Source organism: Oryzias latipes, chromosome 19, assembly GCF_053564925.1.
Source record: "Oryzias latipes strain Hd-rR chromosome 19, Olatipes_Hd-rR_3.1".
In the NCBI taxonomy this organism is placed as follows: domain Eukaryota; kingdom Metazoa; phylum Chordata; class Actinopteri; order Beloniformes; family Adrianichthyidae; genus Oryzias; species Oryzias latipes.
Window position 1 is genome coordinate 21506912 of NC_136255.1, and position 18462 is coordinate 21525373.

The 18462-nt window shown below is 39.8% G+C and overlaps 1 protein-coding gene across 4 annotated transcripts in view; it reads right to left on the minus strand.

Moving 5' to 3' along the window:
- nrg3b (neuregulin 3b) overlaps positions 1-18462 on the minus strand; it is a 255711-nt gene that overhangs the window by 26800 nt on the left and 210449 nt on the right. For 2 of the 4 annotated variants that reach the window (XM_011487979.4, XM_020712193.3), the window contains 3 exons: positions 15537-15563; positions 7183-7285; positions 2844-2970 (listed from right to left, as the gene is read on the minus strand). In XM_011487979.4, coding sequence (XP_011486281.1) covers positions 2844-2970; positions 7183-7285; positions 15537-15563 — 257 coding nt within the window. The remainder of the gene's footprint in view (positions 1-2843; positions 2971-7182; positions 7286-15536; positions 15564-18462) is intronic. The other 2 variants (XM_011487980.4, XM_078937479.1) reach the window with 1 other exon arrangement.

An 18462-nucleotide genomic window follows, 5' to 3' on the forward strand; every position in this document is an offset into this window, starting at 1 on the left:
TCTTTCATTGTTCTCCTCTACTCCCTCCTGACCTCTTTTCTGGATTAAGCGATGAAACCTTTGTGCTTGGAAACAAGGCTTCACGTCATGCGGAGCACCAGCACTTTTCTGTCACTACAATCTTACCGCCCTGGTGTTAATGTAATAGCTCGCTATTTTGCCACAGGGCCTCATCTGACTGAACCACATCGCACTCTGACAGGCATGGGACTGCTTGGGGTTTAAAGTTTCTACAAGCTGAGATCTTGTGGATCATTAGAAAGTTAAATATATTTCCTTATTTACCTAAAAAAAAAAAAAACACTTCACATGCACACCTCTTCTCAGCTGTCAGTTGCTCCAAACTGGGATTTTATTTGACGTGTGCAGAAAAAAAAAGGCTTTTAAATAGTGCCAGCTGCAGTTCCGTGGGTGGGGTTAGCTGGAGGTGTGTTTGTTTTTCAGTGGGTGACACTAGACACTGTTCAATTATTAAGAACCCCGCAAAAGAGTAAACAGAAAAAGACAGAACAAGGCCGAGCTTGAATGATGAATTCCAAATAAGAAAGATATCAGAATAAAGAGACATGTTATATCAAAATTGTAATTATTCAACTAAAAGGTGAATAGCTGGATAATTACAAGTCAGATATGTAAAAATGAATTTAAAAAAAGGGGGCCACATTCAGCAGAGAGTTAATGCGTCATGATGAGCGATTGCACTTATTTGATGAGATCTTTGCAACTGTATATTCGAGTATAATTACCTCTCTGTGGAGACTTGAGCTGCATCTGTGCCATCTACAGCCTCCACGTGCCTCACGGGTCAGCGCAGCTCTGCAGAGCTTACCTCTGCAGGCAGCGGTGGCCTGTGATTCATACTAGGCCACGTTTTATTTATTTCATTTTTTTGGTTGGCACCCTGCCATTTTTCTTGCCAGCAGGAGTTTGATTTGTGTTTCTCTTTTTCATATATATATTTTTTAAAGAAATAAGTTCATCCTGTTTCTCTCCGGACTGTTTTGGTTTTGTGACTATTTGGTAGTACAACATAGCTTCATAAATAGTTTATTGGGTTTTATTACTGTCCAAAAAAAAATAAAAAAATGCTACAATGTTTTTTTTTTTTGTGTTTTAAGCAAAACTCACTCTTTCAGAAATCTGATTTTCTGAGCCTAAATTGTTTCTGCAACCCCACTCCCGGATTTTTTTAAAAAATATTTTAAATGTGTTCATTAGTTTCAAAAGGTCTTACGGTCCCAAAAATGTCTGAAGAGTTAAACCTGTGATAAGCCACTCCCCTTTAAGAGGGGCAGAACTTCACACTGAAAGTTTGGGCATCTCATTTTTCATTCGGTGAAACTTGTAAGTGTGTCTTCTGTGTTTTGCTTAAAAAGTGTAAATCTACAAATTTTCGGAATGATCAAAATATTTAGGAAAAATACTAACAAAATATTGACCCCTTAATGCCTGAATTCTATTTCAATAATAAAAGAAAAAAACAAGAAAACACTCCGGTTGTGCTTTTTATTTCAAGGTGATGCTAAATTAAATGTTCCTAAATATTGGGAATTAGGGATATACAGCAGGAAGGGGATCAATTCCTTAAAAACATTTTCTTTTTCTTAAAAGAACATTTTCTGTCTTCATGGTACATCATACAGGGCGCCATAGAACTGGATTTAATGACCCAAATCTGTATCATATTTGGCCAGGAGTGCTAAAAGCACTGGTAAATCCATAAATGTTATATTTGCAACACAGTTCTGCATGAAACATGTTGGTGTCCAATTTCAGGTCTACATGTTTTCCTACCAACTTGTCATTGAAGCTCCTTATTGGCTAAAAACACACCTGATCCAGGTAATCAGCAGTAGATGAAGCAGGGTTTCTGGAAAAACTGCAGGAGTTTGACATCCCTGGTATAGACTTTCAGTGTGAGAGACGAGTCAGCTTTGTTTTCTACATTTGCATTAGCTTGCAGAAAACAAGACAAAAACTTACATTATTGTGACAGCACTAGTGAGTGTATTTTATCTGCAAATGCAGAAGAATGGACTGCATTAAGTGTTTATGTATGTGTTTTTCCCTGCCTTTTCTGAGCTATTAAATGAAAGCCACCATAGGATCCCATTACAGATCGACCAATCAAAAGGAAGTATGTGTCAGCAGGGGTGGGGCATCACTCTCAGTAGGACATACTGGGTGAGACCTGGGATGAGGGAAAAGATTGTTTTCCAAAGATCTCTAAATAAATGTCTAAACATTTATTTCATTTTGCCTTAACATATTAAAAATAATATAAAATTGTGGTGTTAGCATTATGTGTGATTTTTTGTTTTCGTGTGTGCGAAAAAGTCTTTTGTTTTAGCTTTTACTTTTTAAGTTTGAATTTTCTTTTACTATCCAAATCATTTATTTTATTTTATTTATATTAATCATAGGTTATGTACAAACAGTGCTTTATATTGAAAGTTGGATTTCTTCCTTTCATCTCTGTCAAACCCGAAAAAAAATCACTAAATCCAGCGCACACATTTTTAAAAACTTCCTGTTCTTGCACAGTAGAATTACAAACCTCAACACCAGCACAAATGTAATATTCCAACTGGCAGATTGTCACAGAAATCTGCCACTAGAAACATGACAAGCGGTATTTTTCCTGCATATCGTTCAGCTAATTTATGCCTCACGATTTTTGCCTATCACCTACCAACCCATGTCAGATGATTAGAAACAGAATGCTAGAGGCAAAAGAGAGAGCGTCAAGCCATGTCATAGATCTCTTGCTCGAAACATAAAGTGTTGATGAGGAAGATTAGGACGTGTCTGGAAATCTAAATCAGTGGCAGCTTTAGACTTACGTTCTGTAGATGAAGGCTGTACTGAAACCTTGGGGTGGATTTGGACATGAGGCCGGAGGCGTTGACGCTGCAGTCTCTCAGACTGCGGCTGCTGGAGAAATGAGCCTGGAGCTTTTCACTGTGTCTCCTTTGGAGGAAAATATATGCAAAGAAAGGAAAAAAGGAAAGAAAACAGAAACGTCATGTTTCAAAATCTTCTATGACAATGAAACTATGCAAACAGAATAAAAAAGAGCATTCTGTATGCTCACCATTAAATCTCTGCTTTGCTTGTGTTATTATACACAATTTACTGCAAGTAATTAACTTGTTTCATTCATGAATTTCCTTAGAAACAAAAAAATGTAGGTTTGTTCTCCGGGGTCAAAGTAGTAAAGTAAACACTAAGTGTTACAGTTCTAAATTTTTGCACAGCTTTAACTGAAGGTTATGAAGATCATGTCCATGTAAACAAACATTTATAACAAAAGACTGAGGATCTATTAAAAGTACAGTATTGTTTGTTTTTGTTATGGATAATAAGGTTTCAAAGTGGTTTTTAACCCTGTAACGCTCCAGCTTTTGTTCCAGTGTTGGCATTCTTTTGATTACTGTTACTTTCCAACTGTGACCCCAATTAGTATAATTCCAGTGGATTGTAAAGCGAAGAAATGCAGCTTTGTGTTGATTTGCAACACTTTTATGCGAAAAATGTATATCAGCCCATTCTGTCCCTGGAGAAGAGTGGCTTTTGCACCACAAATTGGCGCAAAGGCCACAGTTACATTGATCGCGATGAAGACTTAACGGTATGTCAAAGAACATGTGTTACTTAGGTGTCACTGGCGACTAAAATAATAAACTAATAAAGCAACTTATAGTTGATCTGGAATGGACATTGAGGGTCGTGGACATTCCACAGTCGAATATTCACATATCGATGGGTAAAATACAAAACCTCCTATCTGAAAAAAAACAAAACTATTTCAAGAAACAAGAAAAATGTGTTTCAGATATTCCAGTCAATGCTGATAGAAGGTTTTTGTCTTGTGACCTTTGTCATAAAAAGGGCAGGATTTTCTTGTGGGATTATCCTTGTTCTCACCGTCTAATGTAAAGATAAATAAACAAATTGCCAATAGGAGGTTTTGTATTTTGGCCATCGAAATGTTAAGACAATTACAAGTTGGTTGTGTGATAAATTTTCAAAGTTTGTCAGCCTGATCTTTTCTTATCTGCAAATCGCAAACATCACCCCAATTTTGGTGTCTGCTGTCCTTCAAATGATAATAGTCAGTGACTCAACCCCTCCCACATCCCACATATCAAGAGCAAAAAGACTTAGCTGAAAGTTTATGATACCTATTTTTATTTTATTTTATTTAGTTAAAGTCAACAACTAAACTATATGCAATTTAACCATCCCGTAATGTGCATCATGTTAGACTATGGTAAAGTTTTTGACATTTGAACTGATACATTTGGGAACAAAAAAAATCACAAGGTGTGATTGAGTGTCTCTGTCCCTCTGTCAGCCATGGCGCGCACACTGTCATTCATTTACTGTGGGTGTTTATCAAATGTGTAAATGACAGCATTTCATTTAAAAAGTGCCATCTGTTTTCTCTGATCTTTACAGATGAGTCAGCACTTGTTGTCTGGCCCAAAGTTAAATACAATCTAAAGAACAATTCATGCATTAAAACTGAGAAGATTCAAAAATTAAGCTTTTTTTTGTTTTGTTCTTAAGCTCCAGTTGTTCCAGTTGCAGCTAATGTATTTGCTTCATATCTTGTTTTTTTTAATTGTTAGTAATTGCTTGTTAATGCTCTAATGTGTCTGCAATAAAGGCATCAATGCTTAAAAGCTGAATCTAACAGGAAAGCCAAAAAATGAACAGTTAACTAAACAGCACAGCAAGATATCATAATAAAGCAAAAGTGATAACTTTCTGGGATGCTGAAGCTGTGATTAAAACCATTATTATGTAGCAGTGGAACCAGTAGTGGCATCTGTTAGAAATAAGGCATGCCCAGAGAGTAAACAGGCTCATGCATCATACTGCATGACATAATGGACTGCTTACTGCTTAATAAAGTTCACTTAAATAGAAATCTATGATAATAAAGATGAAATAGATGCTCTGGTAAACATCAGCAATATGTGCAGCCTTGCTTCATGTTACATATTTACCGTGGGGAAAATGCTATTTTGAGCGCAAATATGAAAGAAGACTATGGGGTAAGAAAAGAAACGCATGCTCATAGGAAAGTTGTGCACACTTAAAAAAAATTGATTTCTTCAAATATTTTGCTATATGTTTTAATTTTGCATTACTTTATCGTTCTGTAAATGTACATCACTGATATATAGAGATTATGACCGCGTCCAAATTGGAGGTCTGCGTTCTTCATGGGCTGTATTTGTAGGCTGCTTACGTCACAGCGCCGCCACACGTCCAAATTCAATGACTCCTTCAAATGCGACCAACAAATATGGCCAATTTCACCCAATTTCAAGGATTGGTCTGGTGTATCCTTCTACGCTATCCATATCCTAAGATGCATTGCGACTGAACCTGGGGATTTTTTCTGACAACAATGGTGGACTGTGAAGTTGGACCCGGAGTTGGAAAATAATTACGCCTCCAAGGTTAAAAGTTGGATCAAATAAGCCAGGAAAATTTTTAGCTCCATGCCTGGTTCACTACTCTTCTCTGTTCGGGACTCTCGGTTGCTAGGCGACAGGATATTCGCCGATGTGACGGCTGGAATTATCCAAAAGCTAGACTGGTCCAAATTCACAGCCGTCAAAACCCGGCCTACCCGCTTGACGAAGGACTCGGCCCACGTTACCCAGGAAGGCCGCGGCCATTGAAGGAAGCAGCCTTCGAATTTGGACACACCCATGATCACCCCCATCCTTCATGTCTCAGCAGTGATGTCATAAGCAAGAGACAGTGTAGTTTATGAACAACAATACAATAAAATAAAATAATTACACCACATTTAGGGGTGTTTAGATGAAGCTAAAACAGAACAACTCAGAAAAAGAAAGACAAATGGGTCTTCTGATACTACTGACCTTTTTTCCCTCTTTTCTTACGAATTGCCAATGCTTTTTACCAGTTAGCCTGTTTTATCTCAGAGTTAGCCTGTTTGTTTCATAATTCTCTATTTGTCATCTCTTTATACCTAATATGTGGCTCATTTTTGGACCATTTTTGGACCATGTGGGTATGAAACGATCTGCAGGTGCATTGTTTGAACGATCAGCTGGCAACAACAAAATGCAGCGGAGATCACTGCTATTAGTATTATTAGTATAGGTTTTCTTTAACAGAGGTTTGGTGACAAGATAATTTCCCAATTGGATCAATGCAAAGTTTTATTTTTTATTTAATTACAGGGGCTCAAAAAGCATGTGGATTTAGTGTTATTGATGTTTCGTGACTAGCTACATGTACCTGTAACCCTGTGATGCACTTTTGAAAGTAAGTTAATGGGAATTTCTCATTAAACACAACAGAAGATGTATTCAAAGCAGACATGTTGAATGTAAAATTAAACAAATTCTTTTGCACAACTTTGTCTTTATGCATATGTTTTTTTTTTACCTTTATCTGACTCTGTAGAAAACCAAAAGGTTTGTTCTGTTTTCTACCCAAAAATCAGCATGCGAATCTCTGCAAAGTACAGTTTTGAACGAAAACCGGTGTCCTTGCTAGATAACAGCAAAGACGGAGGCTGTTTGTCCGGGCAGGACTGTCAAACAACCTTTGAAGAAAAGCAAATCAATTAAACAGGATCTGCCTGTTCCGATAATTTGCGGTACATTTGTTCAGAAAACAGAAAAAGAGACTGGGCTCTCCGAAATGCACCTTAGAACGCTTCCCTGCTGAAAAACAAAACCCTCTTTTTTTTTGTTGTGGAACCAATTCAATCAACACTACCTATATTAACTCCCTTCTTTACTCTCTGCTTCTCTTTGTCCTCTTTATTTTTCTCTTGTTTCTCACCTGCAAGCAAGTAATTGACTTTGGGGATGGAGGGAGAAGTGGGCTTTCACACAAACCCTTTCAAACTGAAGGTCCACCGTTTTGTGAACTGGCCGTGGCTCGGGCATATTTTGTTTTGGGTGAATTGTTTCTGACATACCTGTTTGCTAAAACCACTTTGTGAATAAATCTTACATGAGTATCTGTCCCAAATGCAGCCCGCACAATTTAGATTTCATGCCTTGCTAAAACATCCTCTCGCTGACTCACACTTTGGTTGGGCTCCATGCCATGATAGTAAAGTGCTCTTGTGCACAGCCAGGGGCTCACTGTACTAATGTGGTTCTGGTTGGGATCACTCACTTGTTGCGGCGGTAGAGAGCCATGCACGCCACTCCAAGAAGACAGATCCCCGAGGCGATGCTGAAGATGGATAGCACCTGCCTCTGGTAGGTGTCGCCGCTCTCTGCGGAGGAGAGAAGACAATTCCAGAATTTCTAGTGGTTGGACTGTTGTGATTGTGCCACGCGGAGAGGCTTCTTGAGTTAACACTCCAAAGCAAAACAATAAAAGGGTGGACTACACACAGACATCCACCCACAATCTGGATTAGCATAAAGCAACCAGCGATGCTGTCAGTAAGTGTCAGCATTTGAACATGCGATGGGGACATGGCAGACACAGGCTGGGCTCGATGACATGTGCTAACTGAAGTGTGATAATCATTTTGTTCAGAGAAACCCAGCAGGCAACAGCGATGAGGCCAGGGCCACTCCACATTTATATATATATGTGTGTGTGTGTGTTTGAGGATGGCCTCCATGTGCATCTCAGCATCCAGAGACTGATGGTGACAGGGAATTAGCAGCAAACGAATGCTCCCAGAGCTTCTTGTCAAAACTCTGCACATCAGCGGCCCAGGCTTAGGGTCAAAAGCGGCCGGGATGGAAAAAAAAAAAAAAGCAGTTGATCCCGACTGATATATTTGGATTGTTGAACTCTGCTAGTGTGATACTGACGACTCTGAGACCGAGCACAGTTTCCAACACGTGAACTGACACCGTTTATTCCAAATCAACAAATGTAGCTGACAGAAGGAGAGGCTCCTCAGTCCCACTATGACTCCCGACCTTCAGCTTAACCTCCTGTGCTTTTCTTCAGTATCTCACGAAGGCTGAAAATACTCCATGTTTGATTTGTACCCAGCAGATGAAGGAAAAAGAACAAAAAACCCCCCAAAAAACAGAGTGAAACCTGCAAGTGACCTTCAAGGACTCACCTGTGGCTTCTGCTGTTGACACAGAATCTCTTTGTTATTACAGTGGAGGAAGAAACACGAAAAGCGCTACTAGACTGGGCCAGAAAAAAATAAAAACTGTTGATTTGTGGAGGCTACAAGGAAAAAATAATAATAAATAAATAACATTTTTCTTCTTTGTGGGTTTATAAATACATATACCGGTACATAAAAAAGAAAAAGTGATTTCATTTTGGAAATATTATAGCTTTTTGATGCTTCACTGGTGAAAATCATGTTTTTAACATATTCTTGTTGCATTTTTCTCATGATGGAGGACACGTTCAGAGAAAATTAAGCTAAAAATTGAATTTCTTTATTCAATTTGTTGTGAATCAGGAGCAGGAGACTACTCTATACTGACACCTCCACCCGTAGACGACTAGATCCATGTACTTCTTTGTTTTCCTATTCTAAACTGGCAACTGGTTCAAAACTGGCTGGATCGCTCCAAAATTGTTCGCCATTTTTTTTTTTTTTTTTGCACCGCTAAAGTTAGGTTGGGATTGTGACGGGCTGTAAGCTATTGGGAGGGTGTGTAAACAAAGAGCTCGCAGCAACAGGGAGCAGAAGGAGGGGGCGCTCACAATTCAGAGGTACATTTCTAATGACTCCTTCCACTCTGCAGAGACTGTGTCCTTGAAAAACTACACATTTTTTGATTTTGGCTAAAAATGGCAAAATTCTAATTAAAAAACCCCAACTAGGAACGGTTTTAAAGTAGCTCAAAAGATGATTGGAGTGGGTGTTTTGATACGTTTATGCAATGACTTTGTAATATTTTTGGGGGGATATCTACATTTTGGATCTTCAATACACAAAAAAAATCTAACTTGTGTACAGTTTTCTAAATGGATAATAAAACGCATAGCTAGTAGGTTCGAAAACTCAGCTGGGTCCTTTCTGTGTGGAGGATGTATGTTCTCCTCATGCATGCGTGGGTTTTCTTCAGGCTCTCCCGTTTCCTCCCACAGTCCAAAAACATGCTTCATAGGTTCATACGTATCTGTAATCTAGCTGGGACTGTGTGGCCCTGCAACAGACGAGTGACCTTTCAAGGCCAAGGCCTTAGCCCAACAGCGGCCAAGCTAGGCTCCGACCCTGAAAGCCATTCAGTGTGATCAGTGAATGGATAAACCGATTTTTTCCAATTCATGCTAAATACAATATTAATCTTGTATTATTGATTTTAATCTCCTGACCATCTATTGCAGCAAAGAGGCATCGACTGACCTTTACGCTCTTTTTTACACTTTCCAATCAGGAAATTCTTTCAAAAAAAAGAGGCTTTGTGTTCTTTTGCATAAATAGATTCATTTTTACTTTCAAGTTTTTTCTTTCTTTATAACTTTGAATGTGTAACAGGGAATTTCATGTTGATTTTAATGAATAAAGAAAAAATAAATCTTCTCATTGCCTTTGATTTTTAAATATATCTCAGCACAGACACTGTGGTTCATGAATCCATAGCAGACTGCACTGCTGGTCAGATTTTCTGACGTATTCGCTCCTTCACCGTCTCGCTTGGTCCTCTTTATAATGAGCCTCACTCATTCGTGGCGTTAATTTCACAGGATGTGCTCCATTAATGTTCCAAACAAACTCGAGCTACACAAGGTGGAGAACTTTGGCTTTGCAGTCTTTTTTTTTTTTAAACTTTTGAGATAAATCACTTGTTACACTTTGTCTTGTGGGGAAAAGGTTGTTTTCACTCACTATTCTCCTGGAAGATGTCTCCCCACAGCATAGGGCTCCTCCTGTTTGTCTGTTGCAGGGCTGACTCTGATGTAATCTCAAAGTCTTGTTTACACTTCTGTGGAAGTCTGACCAAATTGTTCAGTGTTTGTTTCACCAGAAGCTTCAGAGAGAACCCAAGTGCCTTCATCCATTTCCCCGTGGATCATTGCTAGTCCACTGTGTGTTTTGGGGAAGTAACGGGCTCAGGACTGACAATGCAAAGATGAGATTGTGGGAAGAGGGGCTGCCTTTTCAATTCCAGAAAGGAACTGAGAACCACATCCCAGAGAGGCTTTGGTTGAAGTCTCTGGGTAGCACCAAACATCTTCTTGATTTGGAAAAAAAAAAAGAAAAGCCAAAATCTAGGGCTTGGGGCGTTTCATATCCTATATTTGGAACAAAATGGGGAGACTCATGGGTCTTAAAACTTGTAAGACTTTTTCTTTTTTAACAAATAAAAATTATGTTTAGTAAATTATACGTTAATAGATTTTTAAAAACATGATCGTTTCTGCATCTCTTAGCTAAAATGGCTAAAAGTTTGGAAAAGATTCCAATATTTTCAGTGTGCTTCTTCTAACCTCTGTATATATATATTTTCCAGCAGAGTGACTTAAATGATCATCCAAGTAGCGTGATACAGCAGTCACCTCCGGCTGCAGACCGGGCTCATGCGTGGGTGGCTGAAGACATCTGATAAGTTGAGGGGGGAAGATCCGTTTCCAGGACGATCCCTTAATCAATTCAGTAACTGAAGCAATTTGATCTACAGTGCCGAGGGGAGGGCCCTCGCCGGCCCCAGCAGTGTGTGCCGCTCACATGTAGGAAAAGGTGAAGCGGGTATATTTGACTGAGGCTCCAGATCCAATACCAAGCAGATGTGAAGGTCATGGAATATTTTTTAGGAGAAAAAAATGAACAGGGAATGAGTGGTAGGTAAGTTTGTGGAAGTTAAAAACACTTATTTCTGAGGAAGTGAAGAAGATACTCATTGTTTGAATCATTTCCAAAAAAGTATTTTTTTTCACTTTACATTTTAATTATATTAATGTAGTTTTGATATAAAAACAGATCTTGGATGTCATTTAGTCCTGATAGGTGATGTAGAGTACAAAGTATTGTGGTTTCATAGGAAAAAATAGTAGAAAATCGCATAAAGAGATCGACTTTTCAGTTAATTGAGTAAATAAATGTTTGTCTGTAGCTGTTTTTGCAACTTGTTCTTGGTGATTAAAGGTATAATAACTTGTTAATTACACAGTACATCTGGTAGCTGACAGAGCGTAAACAAGAGCCAAAGCTCCGGTGTAAAAAGGAAATTTTTTTATAAAAGAACAGTCTTTTTTTTTTTTACTTGTCCTGTCTAACAGCTAAACAAACAGATGAGAGCTGAAAGCCTCTTGTGTTGGACATATTTTACAGTTACAATATAGGGGTTATGAAACATTTGACACCCTAGGTGTATGTTTAAGTAAACCCCTTTTGTAATTTAGGCTAAAGTTTATTCATCTTTCTCACATCTGTAACAGCCTTTTGTTGTTGTTTGTTTTCCAGACAGAAAAGAAAAGAAGGGAAGAAGAAAGAGGGAGACCCGGGGGGGGGGGGGTAGGAGGGCGATTAAAGAGGAGGGGGGTAAAACCGTGAAGCAGCATAAGGCAACAAGTTGCTGGATGTTTACAATCATTACAGTCAGGTTTATAGGTAATATAAATCCAAAAGGGGGCGGGGCCTGCCCAGACACACGCCCAAATGCCACAAACATACCTGTAGGCTCCAAAAATGCCCACATACAAAACATGTCAACACATACACAATCCAGACATTTTTAATGACTCTATTTTCCACCAATTCTTCCAAAAAAAAAGCATATTTTGTTTTTGTTTCTTTGCACTATACATTTTCGTGAATCAAGTAAAGGATAATGCCCGACAAGGTGTTCATTAGCCGAAATGAATGGAGCTTGCAGAAGCTACTGTGGTACACTCTGCACTAGTCAGTGCAGTCACTGTGCCAGTTCGTGCCTCGAAGGGCATTATCCCACTCATGGCATGGTTGCTTATTGAAGAGATAAATGTTAAATCAAAAGTAGACTTTTTGATGGGCAGTGCGTTGTCATGGTAACAGATCCAGAGCCCGCACCAACCTTGCTTTGCAGCAGTGGAGGAACCTGGGACATACACTAAATGTCATATTAAGTGATACAAAGCATAATTTTAGTGAGAAAGTCCTCTTACCGCTTGTTTTTTGTCCAGATGATGAAGAAAACGTTTGTTTTATAGGAACACAGTTCACAAGTAATTTCCTGGATCACTTTGATTGCTAGAAACATCCAACATTAACTCTGATCATTAAAAGTGTGTCAACAAACCAACAATTTATATAATTCATGAATAATTCAATTCATAAAGACATATTCACTTTATATAATGGACGGCCGTGGTTCAGAGGTAGAGCAGTCGACCTTTGATTGGAAAGCTTGCAGCTTTACTGCTCTGTGGACCCACGTGTCGAAGTGTCCTTGGGCAAGACACTGAAGCCTGTGTTGCTCCTAGTGGTTATAAGTTGGCGCCAGTGTTTAGCAGCAGAGAAACTATCAGTGTATGTCAATGGGTAAATGGAACTGTAAAGCACTTTGGGACTTCTAAGAAGGTTGTATAGAACTACGTATGTGTACGCTATTTACCATTTTATGTGAAGCTAGAAATAAGTAAGACCTAAAGAAGTATTTAAAATTGAAGGCATCATTGTTGTTAAAGGTCAAATTTGATAGAGATCCTGATATATCCATCGTGGAGACACTTAAAGGACAGATGATCTTTTCTACTGTCTTGCTGTTGTGATAAACTGTGGAATAACATCCATCTGGTGTTTAGGCAATGATGTACAACATTTAGGCTATTTAAGAGAAATTTCTTTTATCACTTTTTAATGTACACGCTGCAGCCAATCAGAATCGAGTATAAACCCAGACCCTGGTATAAACTAATATTGGAATCTATCAGCAAAATAACTATATTTCTTTAATAGTTTTCTGGAAAAAAAAAATTACATTCGACTTTGTTTAAACTATGTTTCACAAATAAAAAGCAGAAGTTGCCAAATCCCAGATGTGCAGCTCCTACACCGTTGTCCCTGGCAACCCCTCTGGCTTCTGCAGAAATGATCCCTCAACAGTTGCATTCTGAAACAAAGGGGGTATCTTTCTCAACTTCAGCATCATCAGTGTTCATGTGGTAGCACCACCTGAGACCCGCCTCGGTCTTCCTTTTTTTTTTGTTTTTGGGTGAAAAAGAGGCTACTAAACTCCAAACACAAAACAAACTATGTACGAAGTTTGAACGCCTGCGGGGAAAATCCCAACATGCAGTCTGAGCACAAAGGCGTTGCGGGCCTTTCAAGCTGGATGCCTACAAGGCACTTTTGAAATTAGATGCAAGAGCGTGTTAGGACAGAACAAAGTCAACAGCTTTAGCTAAACTTACTACACCGTGTAATATTGACCCAAAGACGAGACAATCCCAGAAGGCCACTTACACGCAGCAACCAATCTACACTTTGTGATAAAAATGCTACAATAAAGACCCGCACAAAGTGGGTTGTTCAACCTGAAATACATCAGTGCGACAAGCAGAGCTTTGCTCACTGGACTATCATATTTAGAGCACTCAATCCTCCATCAAATGAGGTGCTTTTTTAGCCTCACATGAGGGATTTATATAACAATTATCAAAAGGTTCATTGACGGAATAAGGTAAGATCTCACAAAGGAGGACGTTAAATAATCAAGTCCGTGTGCACACTCACTTCAGAGGCAAAACAATCCTTCTGTCATCTGTCCAGCTATCAATCGATCAATCCTGTTCTCATTTTCTCTAATGCATCCGCCCACATGCAGTAGCATTCCCAGCTAATTTGGTCCCCAGATTAAAATCAGCGAACTGAGAAATGTTGTGCAGCACCAGCCTCTCTTCCTCGCGTCTTCTCGCCTCCTGTCTTTCTCGGAGCTGGAGTGTGATGTGACAGCAGTTTATGAAGCCATGTTAATGGAAAGCCTCACAGCTATGCAATGCAAGGGAGTGGCGGGGCCAAGATGGCAAACGTTAAAACAAAAATAATTACCAGTAAAAATGGGATGAGACCACATTTTTCTCCTGATAGGAGGCAATCAACCATCTTTTTTACACATCAACCCTTCTGTTAGACCAGGGGTCTGCAATCTGCGGCTCTTTGATTTGAATTTTGAAAAGTAACATTTTTTTGGAATACAAGACACAACAAGCAAGACAAAACAGTCAGATAAGTCAAACTCTTTTAAACTCATTCACATACATTTGAAGCACACAGTGTAAGAATTCTGTGCTTCACTTTAGATTTTCATTTGTCTTCCTGGTTTTGGTCATGTTTTAAATTGTTTGCCCTATCAGTCACTCCTGGTTCATGTTGATCATCCACAGTTGTTTTTATTTCTATTTATTTTATTTCTATGTATTTTGTATTTAAGTGTCTGGTTTTCAGTTCTTCCTTGTCAGGTCATCTGCTCTGTTGTGTCACCTTTTTGGTTGTCTATGGGGTTTTTCTTATTAAATGTCTGAGTTTCCCCCATCAAGCCTGGTCTCCTGCATTTTGGGTTGTACATCACTAGTTTGACCACCTTGGACCCAGCTAGAGAGTTTTTTTCTGCAGCAGCGGGGATTTCTGCCACTATAGTCCATGCCATGCCGCGTCACAAGGGTTTCCTGCAGACATGTAATGACATTCCATGTACAGCCTATACGTCCCTAAGGGCGATTGCCGGTACTATTCTTGAAATTTTCTTTGGCTGTGGAGGGTCATTGGACCCACTCCTCTTCATGTTCCCCATTTCGTTTCTATGGAGATTCAGCAGGGCCGATTCTCTTCATGTGTCTGTTCCCAAGGAAGGTCACTGGAACCGCTCCTCTTCATGTTCCCTGTTTTGTTTCTGTGGCGGGTCGCTGGGGCCACTCCTCAAATCTATTCCTGAGGAGGGGTTTGCCATGACACCCCTCACTTCTGCTAGGCTGCAGGAACCCAAACTGTTTTCTGGAATTTATTTGTTCTGTTCTTCTGGGTCCCCTCCTTTTAGGTGTTTGAGCATCTGGGATCTGCCCTTTTGGGGAGGGGTACTGTAAGGGTTCTGTTGTTTATGTTTTTGGTCATGTTCTGAGTTGGCCTTTGTCAGTCACACCAGTTTCAGGTTAATCATGATCCACAGCTGTCTTCATTTAGTTAATTGCCCTCCATATCACGAAAAAATGTGGCGCCTGAATTGACTTTTAGTTGGAGCCAAAGGTAAGCCGTTTTCTATTAGTGACGTCACACACGTCATATACAGTCAATGCTAAACTCAATAATAAGCCAAACATTAATCACCATTTTATTTAAAAAAAGTTAAACAAAAATATGTGCACGTTAGGATATCTGCTGCTTACTTTTGCACTTTTTACTCATTGCATCACTCTTATCTAGTACTGTCTGTTCCTCATGTAGACAGATACACTTAATTCACCACAGTGTTTCCATGGCAACTGGCCTACAATAATTTACCAAGGTGAGCGGCCTTGTTGTGCAGGATTGTGCGTGTGTGTGTGTGGTTTTTTTTCAAGCAGATGTGAGGCAAATGAAAGATTCAATGCATCGCAAAGTCAATGAAAAGTTGGCTTACCCATGAACTCGATCCCAAGCTCATCTGCTGTTCCATTCAAGGCCGAAGAGAGGTGGTGGTGATGGTGGTGGTGGTAGTGTTGGGGGGGGTAAAGAGAGACATGGGAGAAGAGAAAGGACAGAAAGAAACCGTTAGGAAGCAACAACATCCACAGCATAAAGGTGGTCTGAGTCCTCGCAGACACGCCGGCTTGTCCCTGCACCGTGTAATGAGCCGGCGAGCCTCAGACACTTGGTATCCTTCACCACGATAATCTTAGTTCGCTCAGGCTTCAAATAAAGACACACAAACAGCGATATGGGGGGGTTGAAAAGATTAGAAGTGGGATCAGAAAGAAGGAAGAAGTTAAAGATGACATATCATGCAGCTTTCTGCCACAGATGTTGCTTTGCAACGTGGCTTTTCTGCCCGTTTGAGCCTGAGGCATCGCAGTAATTATTCTCCTCCTTTCTGGCTCGTTTGCTTGCAGATACATCATATGCAGCCGTACAACATGCCCCCCCCCCAATCCTGAGTACCTACAGGTACACAGTCCAAGTCCTGTCCCACAATCCCAATGCAGGAGGACTGGATGTGTTAAAAAAAAGGAGTCGTGTTCTCTCTATCCTGACAGTGCCCCCTTTTCATGTCACTGGAGTGTAATCTCATTTAAATTAAAATGAAACCCTCACCAGTAATAGCTTTTTCTGACAGAGGTGGTCTGAGTTTTTAAAAAGAGCATGGATTTCCGAGACCTAACAGATTATGTAGTGCTCCCCTCCCATCAGAAATAAAATGAAAACTGAGCCCAGAACATAAAAAAAAGAAAAGAAGACGTTTTGATGTTTAAGCAGGAAAACTGTCAGCACTGTAGCTTATGTTTTAAGAATAAAAACCCCAGGGAACTGGAGTGAGATCTATACAGGCAGGAGATGAATTAATTATTTTTGCATAGTCATCTCACTCTGTTGAATTTTTTTTTTTTTCATTTCTATGTGACAGCTTGAATCTAAAATGTGGCGAGGAAAAACTCCTGAGATAACAGTGGAGGCAAACTTTCCTCAGAATCAAATAAATGTAAATTATCTGGCTGCCGGTTGATTTCATTGTCTTGCTATGAGTTTTAGAGGTTTGAAAATATTGGGCAGGGGCACATCTGTCAACAACAATATCTCCTTCCACAAATCTTCAGTCATTTCCCCAAAAGACAAAAAGAAAAAGGTAAATTTTGTTGGTAAAATTCTTTTCTTTCTACCAAATTGTGTAGACCCTTGGGAGAAGTGACCCAAAGCTCCAGCTCACTGACTGGACAGGCAGGACAGGATGTAAACATGCCCCACCTAAATCCTGTGACTTCCCTCTCAAATGTGATGGCCCAAAACAAAGAAACAAGCATAAAAGAAAAGAAAAAAGATGAAAAAAACGTAAGGATGGATGGATGGATGGACGGATGGACAAAGAGTCAGATATTTCATAAAAAGAAAGAAAAAAGTCACATACAGCTTCAACAGAGCACAAACCGGTGCCCTGCTTGTACCTGTCCCAAGCCAGGTAAAACAGTGGGTAGTGTCAGGAAGAGCATTCAATATAAAACCAGAAACTATGTCAAATGACATGTTTTTATATTTTGGCAAAAAACGGCATAATCCCAATTTAAAGACCCCCCGGGAACGCTTTTACAATAGATCAAAAGATGATCAGAATGGGACAGAAATCAGAAAATCAGTTCACCAGGTCACCTGTAGGTGGCTTGTCGCACATTCACTCCATCAGTCCAACTTCATAAACAAAAAAATTAACATGCTAAATATTGGTCTAAAAATCTTTGTAGCAATGTGGTGAAATGTAAAATCTAAAACAGTTATTTAAGCTGCACATTTTTTCAATAAACGTAAAATAAAATTGCACTCAAAAGGGGGCGTGGTCTGTTTGACAGGAAGTCCTCAGCTCTGCAACAGCTAAATTTGTCCCACAAAAAGGTAGAGCTATCATGATTTGATCATTTCTAGATGGGTTCAAATGGGGTCAATGAAAATCAACGGATCACATTTTTAAGTTTATGGTTCATCTTCAGATTTCTATATTAGTATTTCTAATTCTAACTGTTTTGACTAAATCTGGCAAAGCCAAATAGGATTGTCCTGGTCTGATATAACGCATGGCAACAGCCAAGACCAGCCCACCCCAAATGGCCCTGTGTCACTGGTGTGCAGATGATGTCATCCCAGTGCTGATCCACACTCCCTCCTCTGGCTTTGTCTTGTCTGGAGGCCTTCACCAATCACGATGTGTGCAGGCTTTCAAATCTCTTCAACTGGCACCTCAGAGTACCACAGGGAATCATTTATGACACCTTACGGGAGCCTTCAGCAAGCTTGGAGAATACCTGTGCATCATGTCGGAGCCTTTTTGGCCTGCCGAGGATGCAGAAATCTGGCAGGTGGGAGAGACAATGGCACGAGTAAATCAACTGCTTAATCCCTTCCTTCACTTGGGGGAGAATGGAAATGAGAAGCCAGTGTCTGTACAGTTATGCGACTGTGTATTTTTGAACTCAATACCCTTCTTAGACACTTACTCCAGGCTTTTATCTACAGGAGAAACATTTCTCAAATTAGAGAAACGCTTACTTTGTTTTAAATCGGCAAAAAAAGAGCCGACTCACCTACTTTCTTCCACCATTTTCTCAAAGATGAACACCATTAGCGGAATACCCCAAAACTATCCCCTCATTAAGAAAAAAATCTACTCTTTCAGGTAGTGCACCAAGAAAAAAACTAAAATACGTCCAATTAAACACCGTTTCCTACCGCCGTGCCAGACCGCTGCACCCTTCCCACCTCGTTTCAAAAGCATTCAAAGAGTTCAAAGGCGTTTCGGTGCAGTCCTTGGCAGGGAGTCGCTTTCTGCTTTTGTCCCTGTGCTTATGCGATGCACACAACAGCCT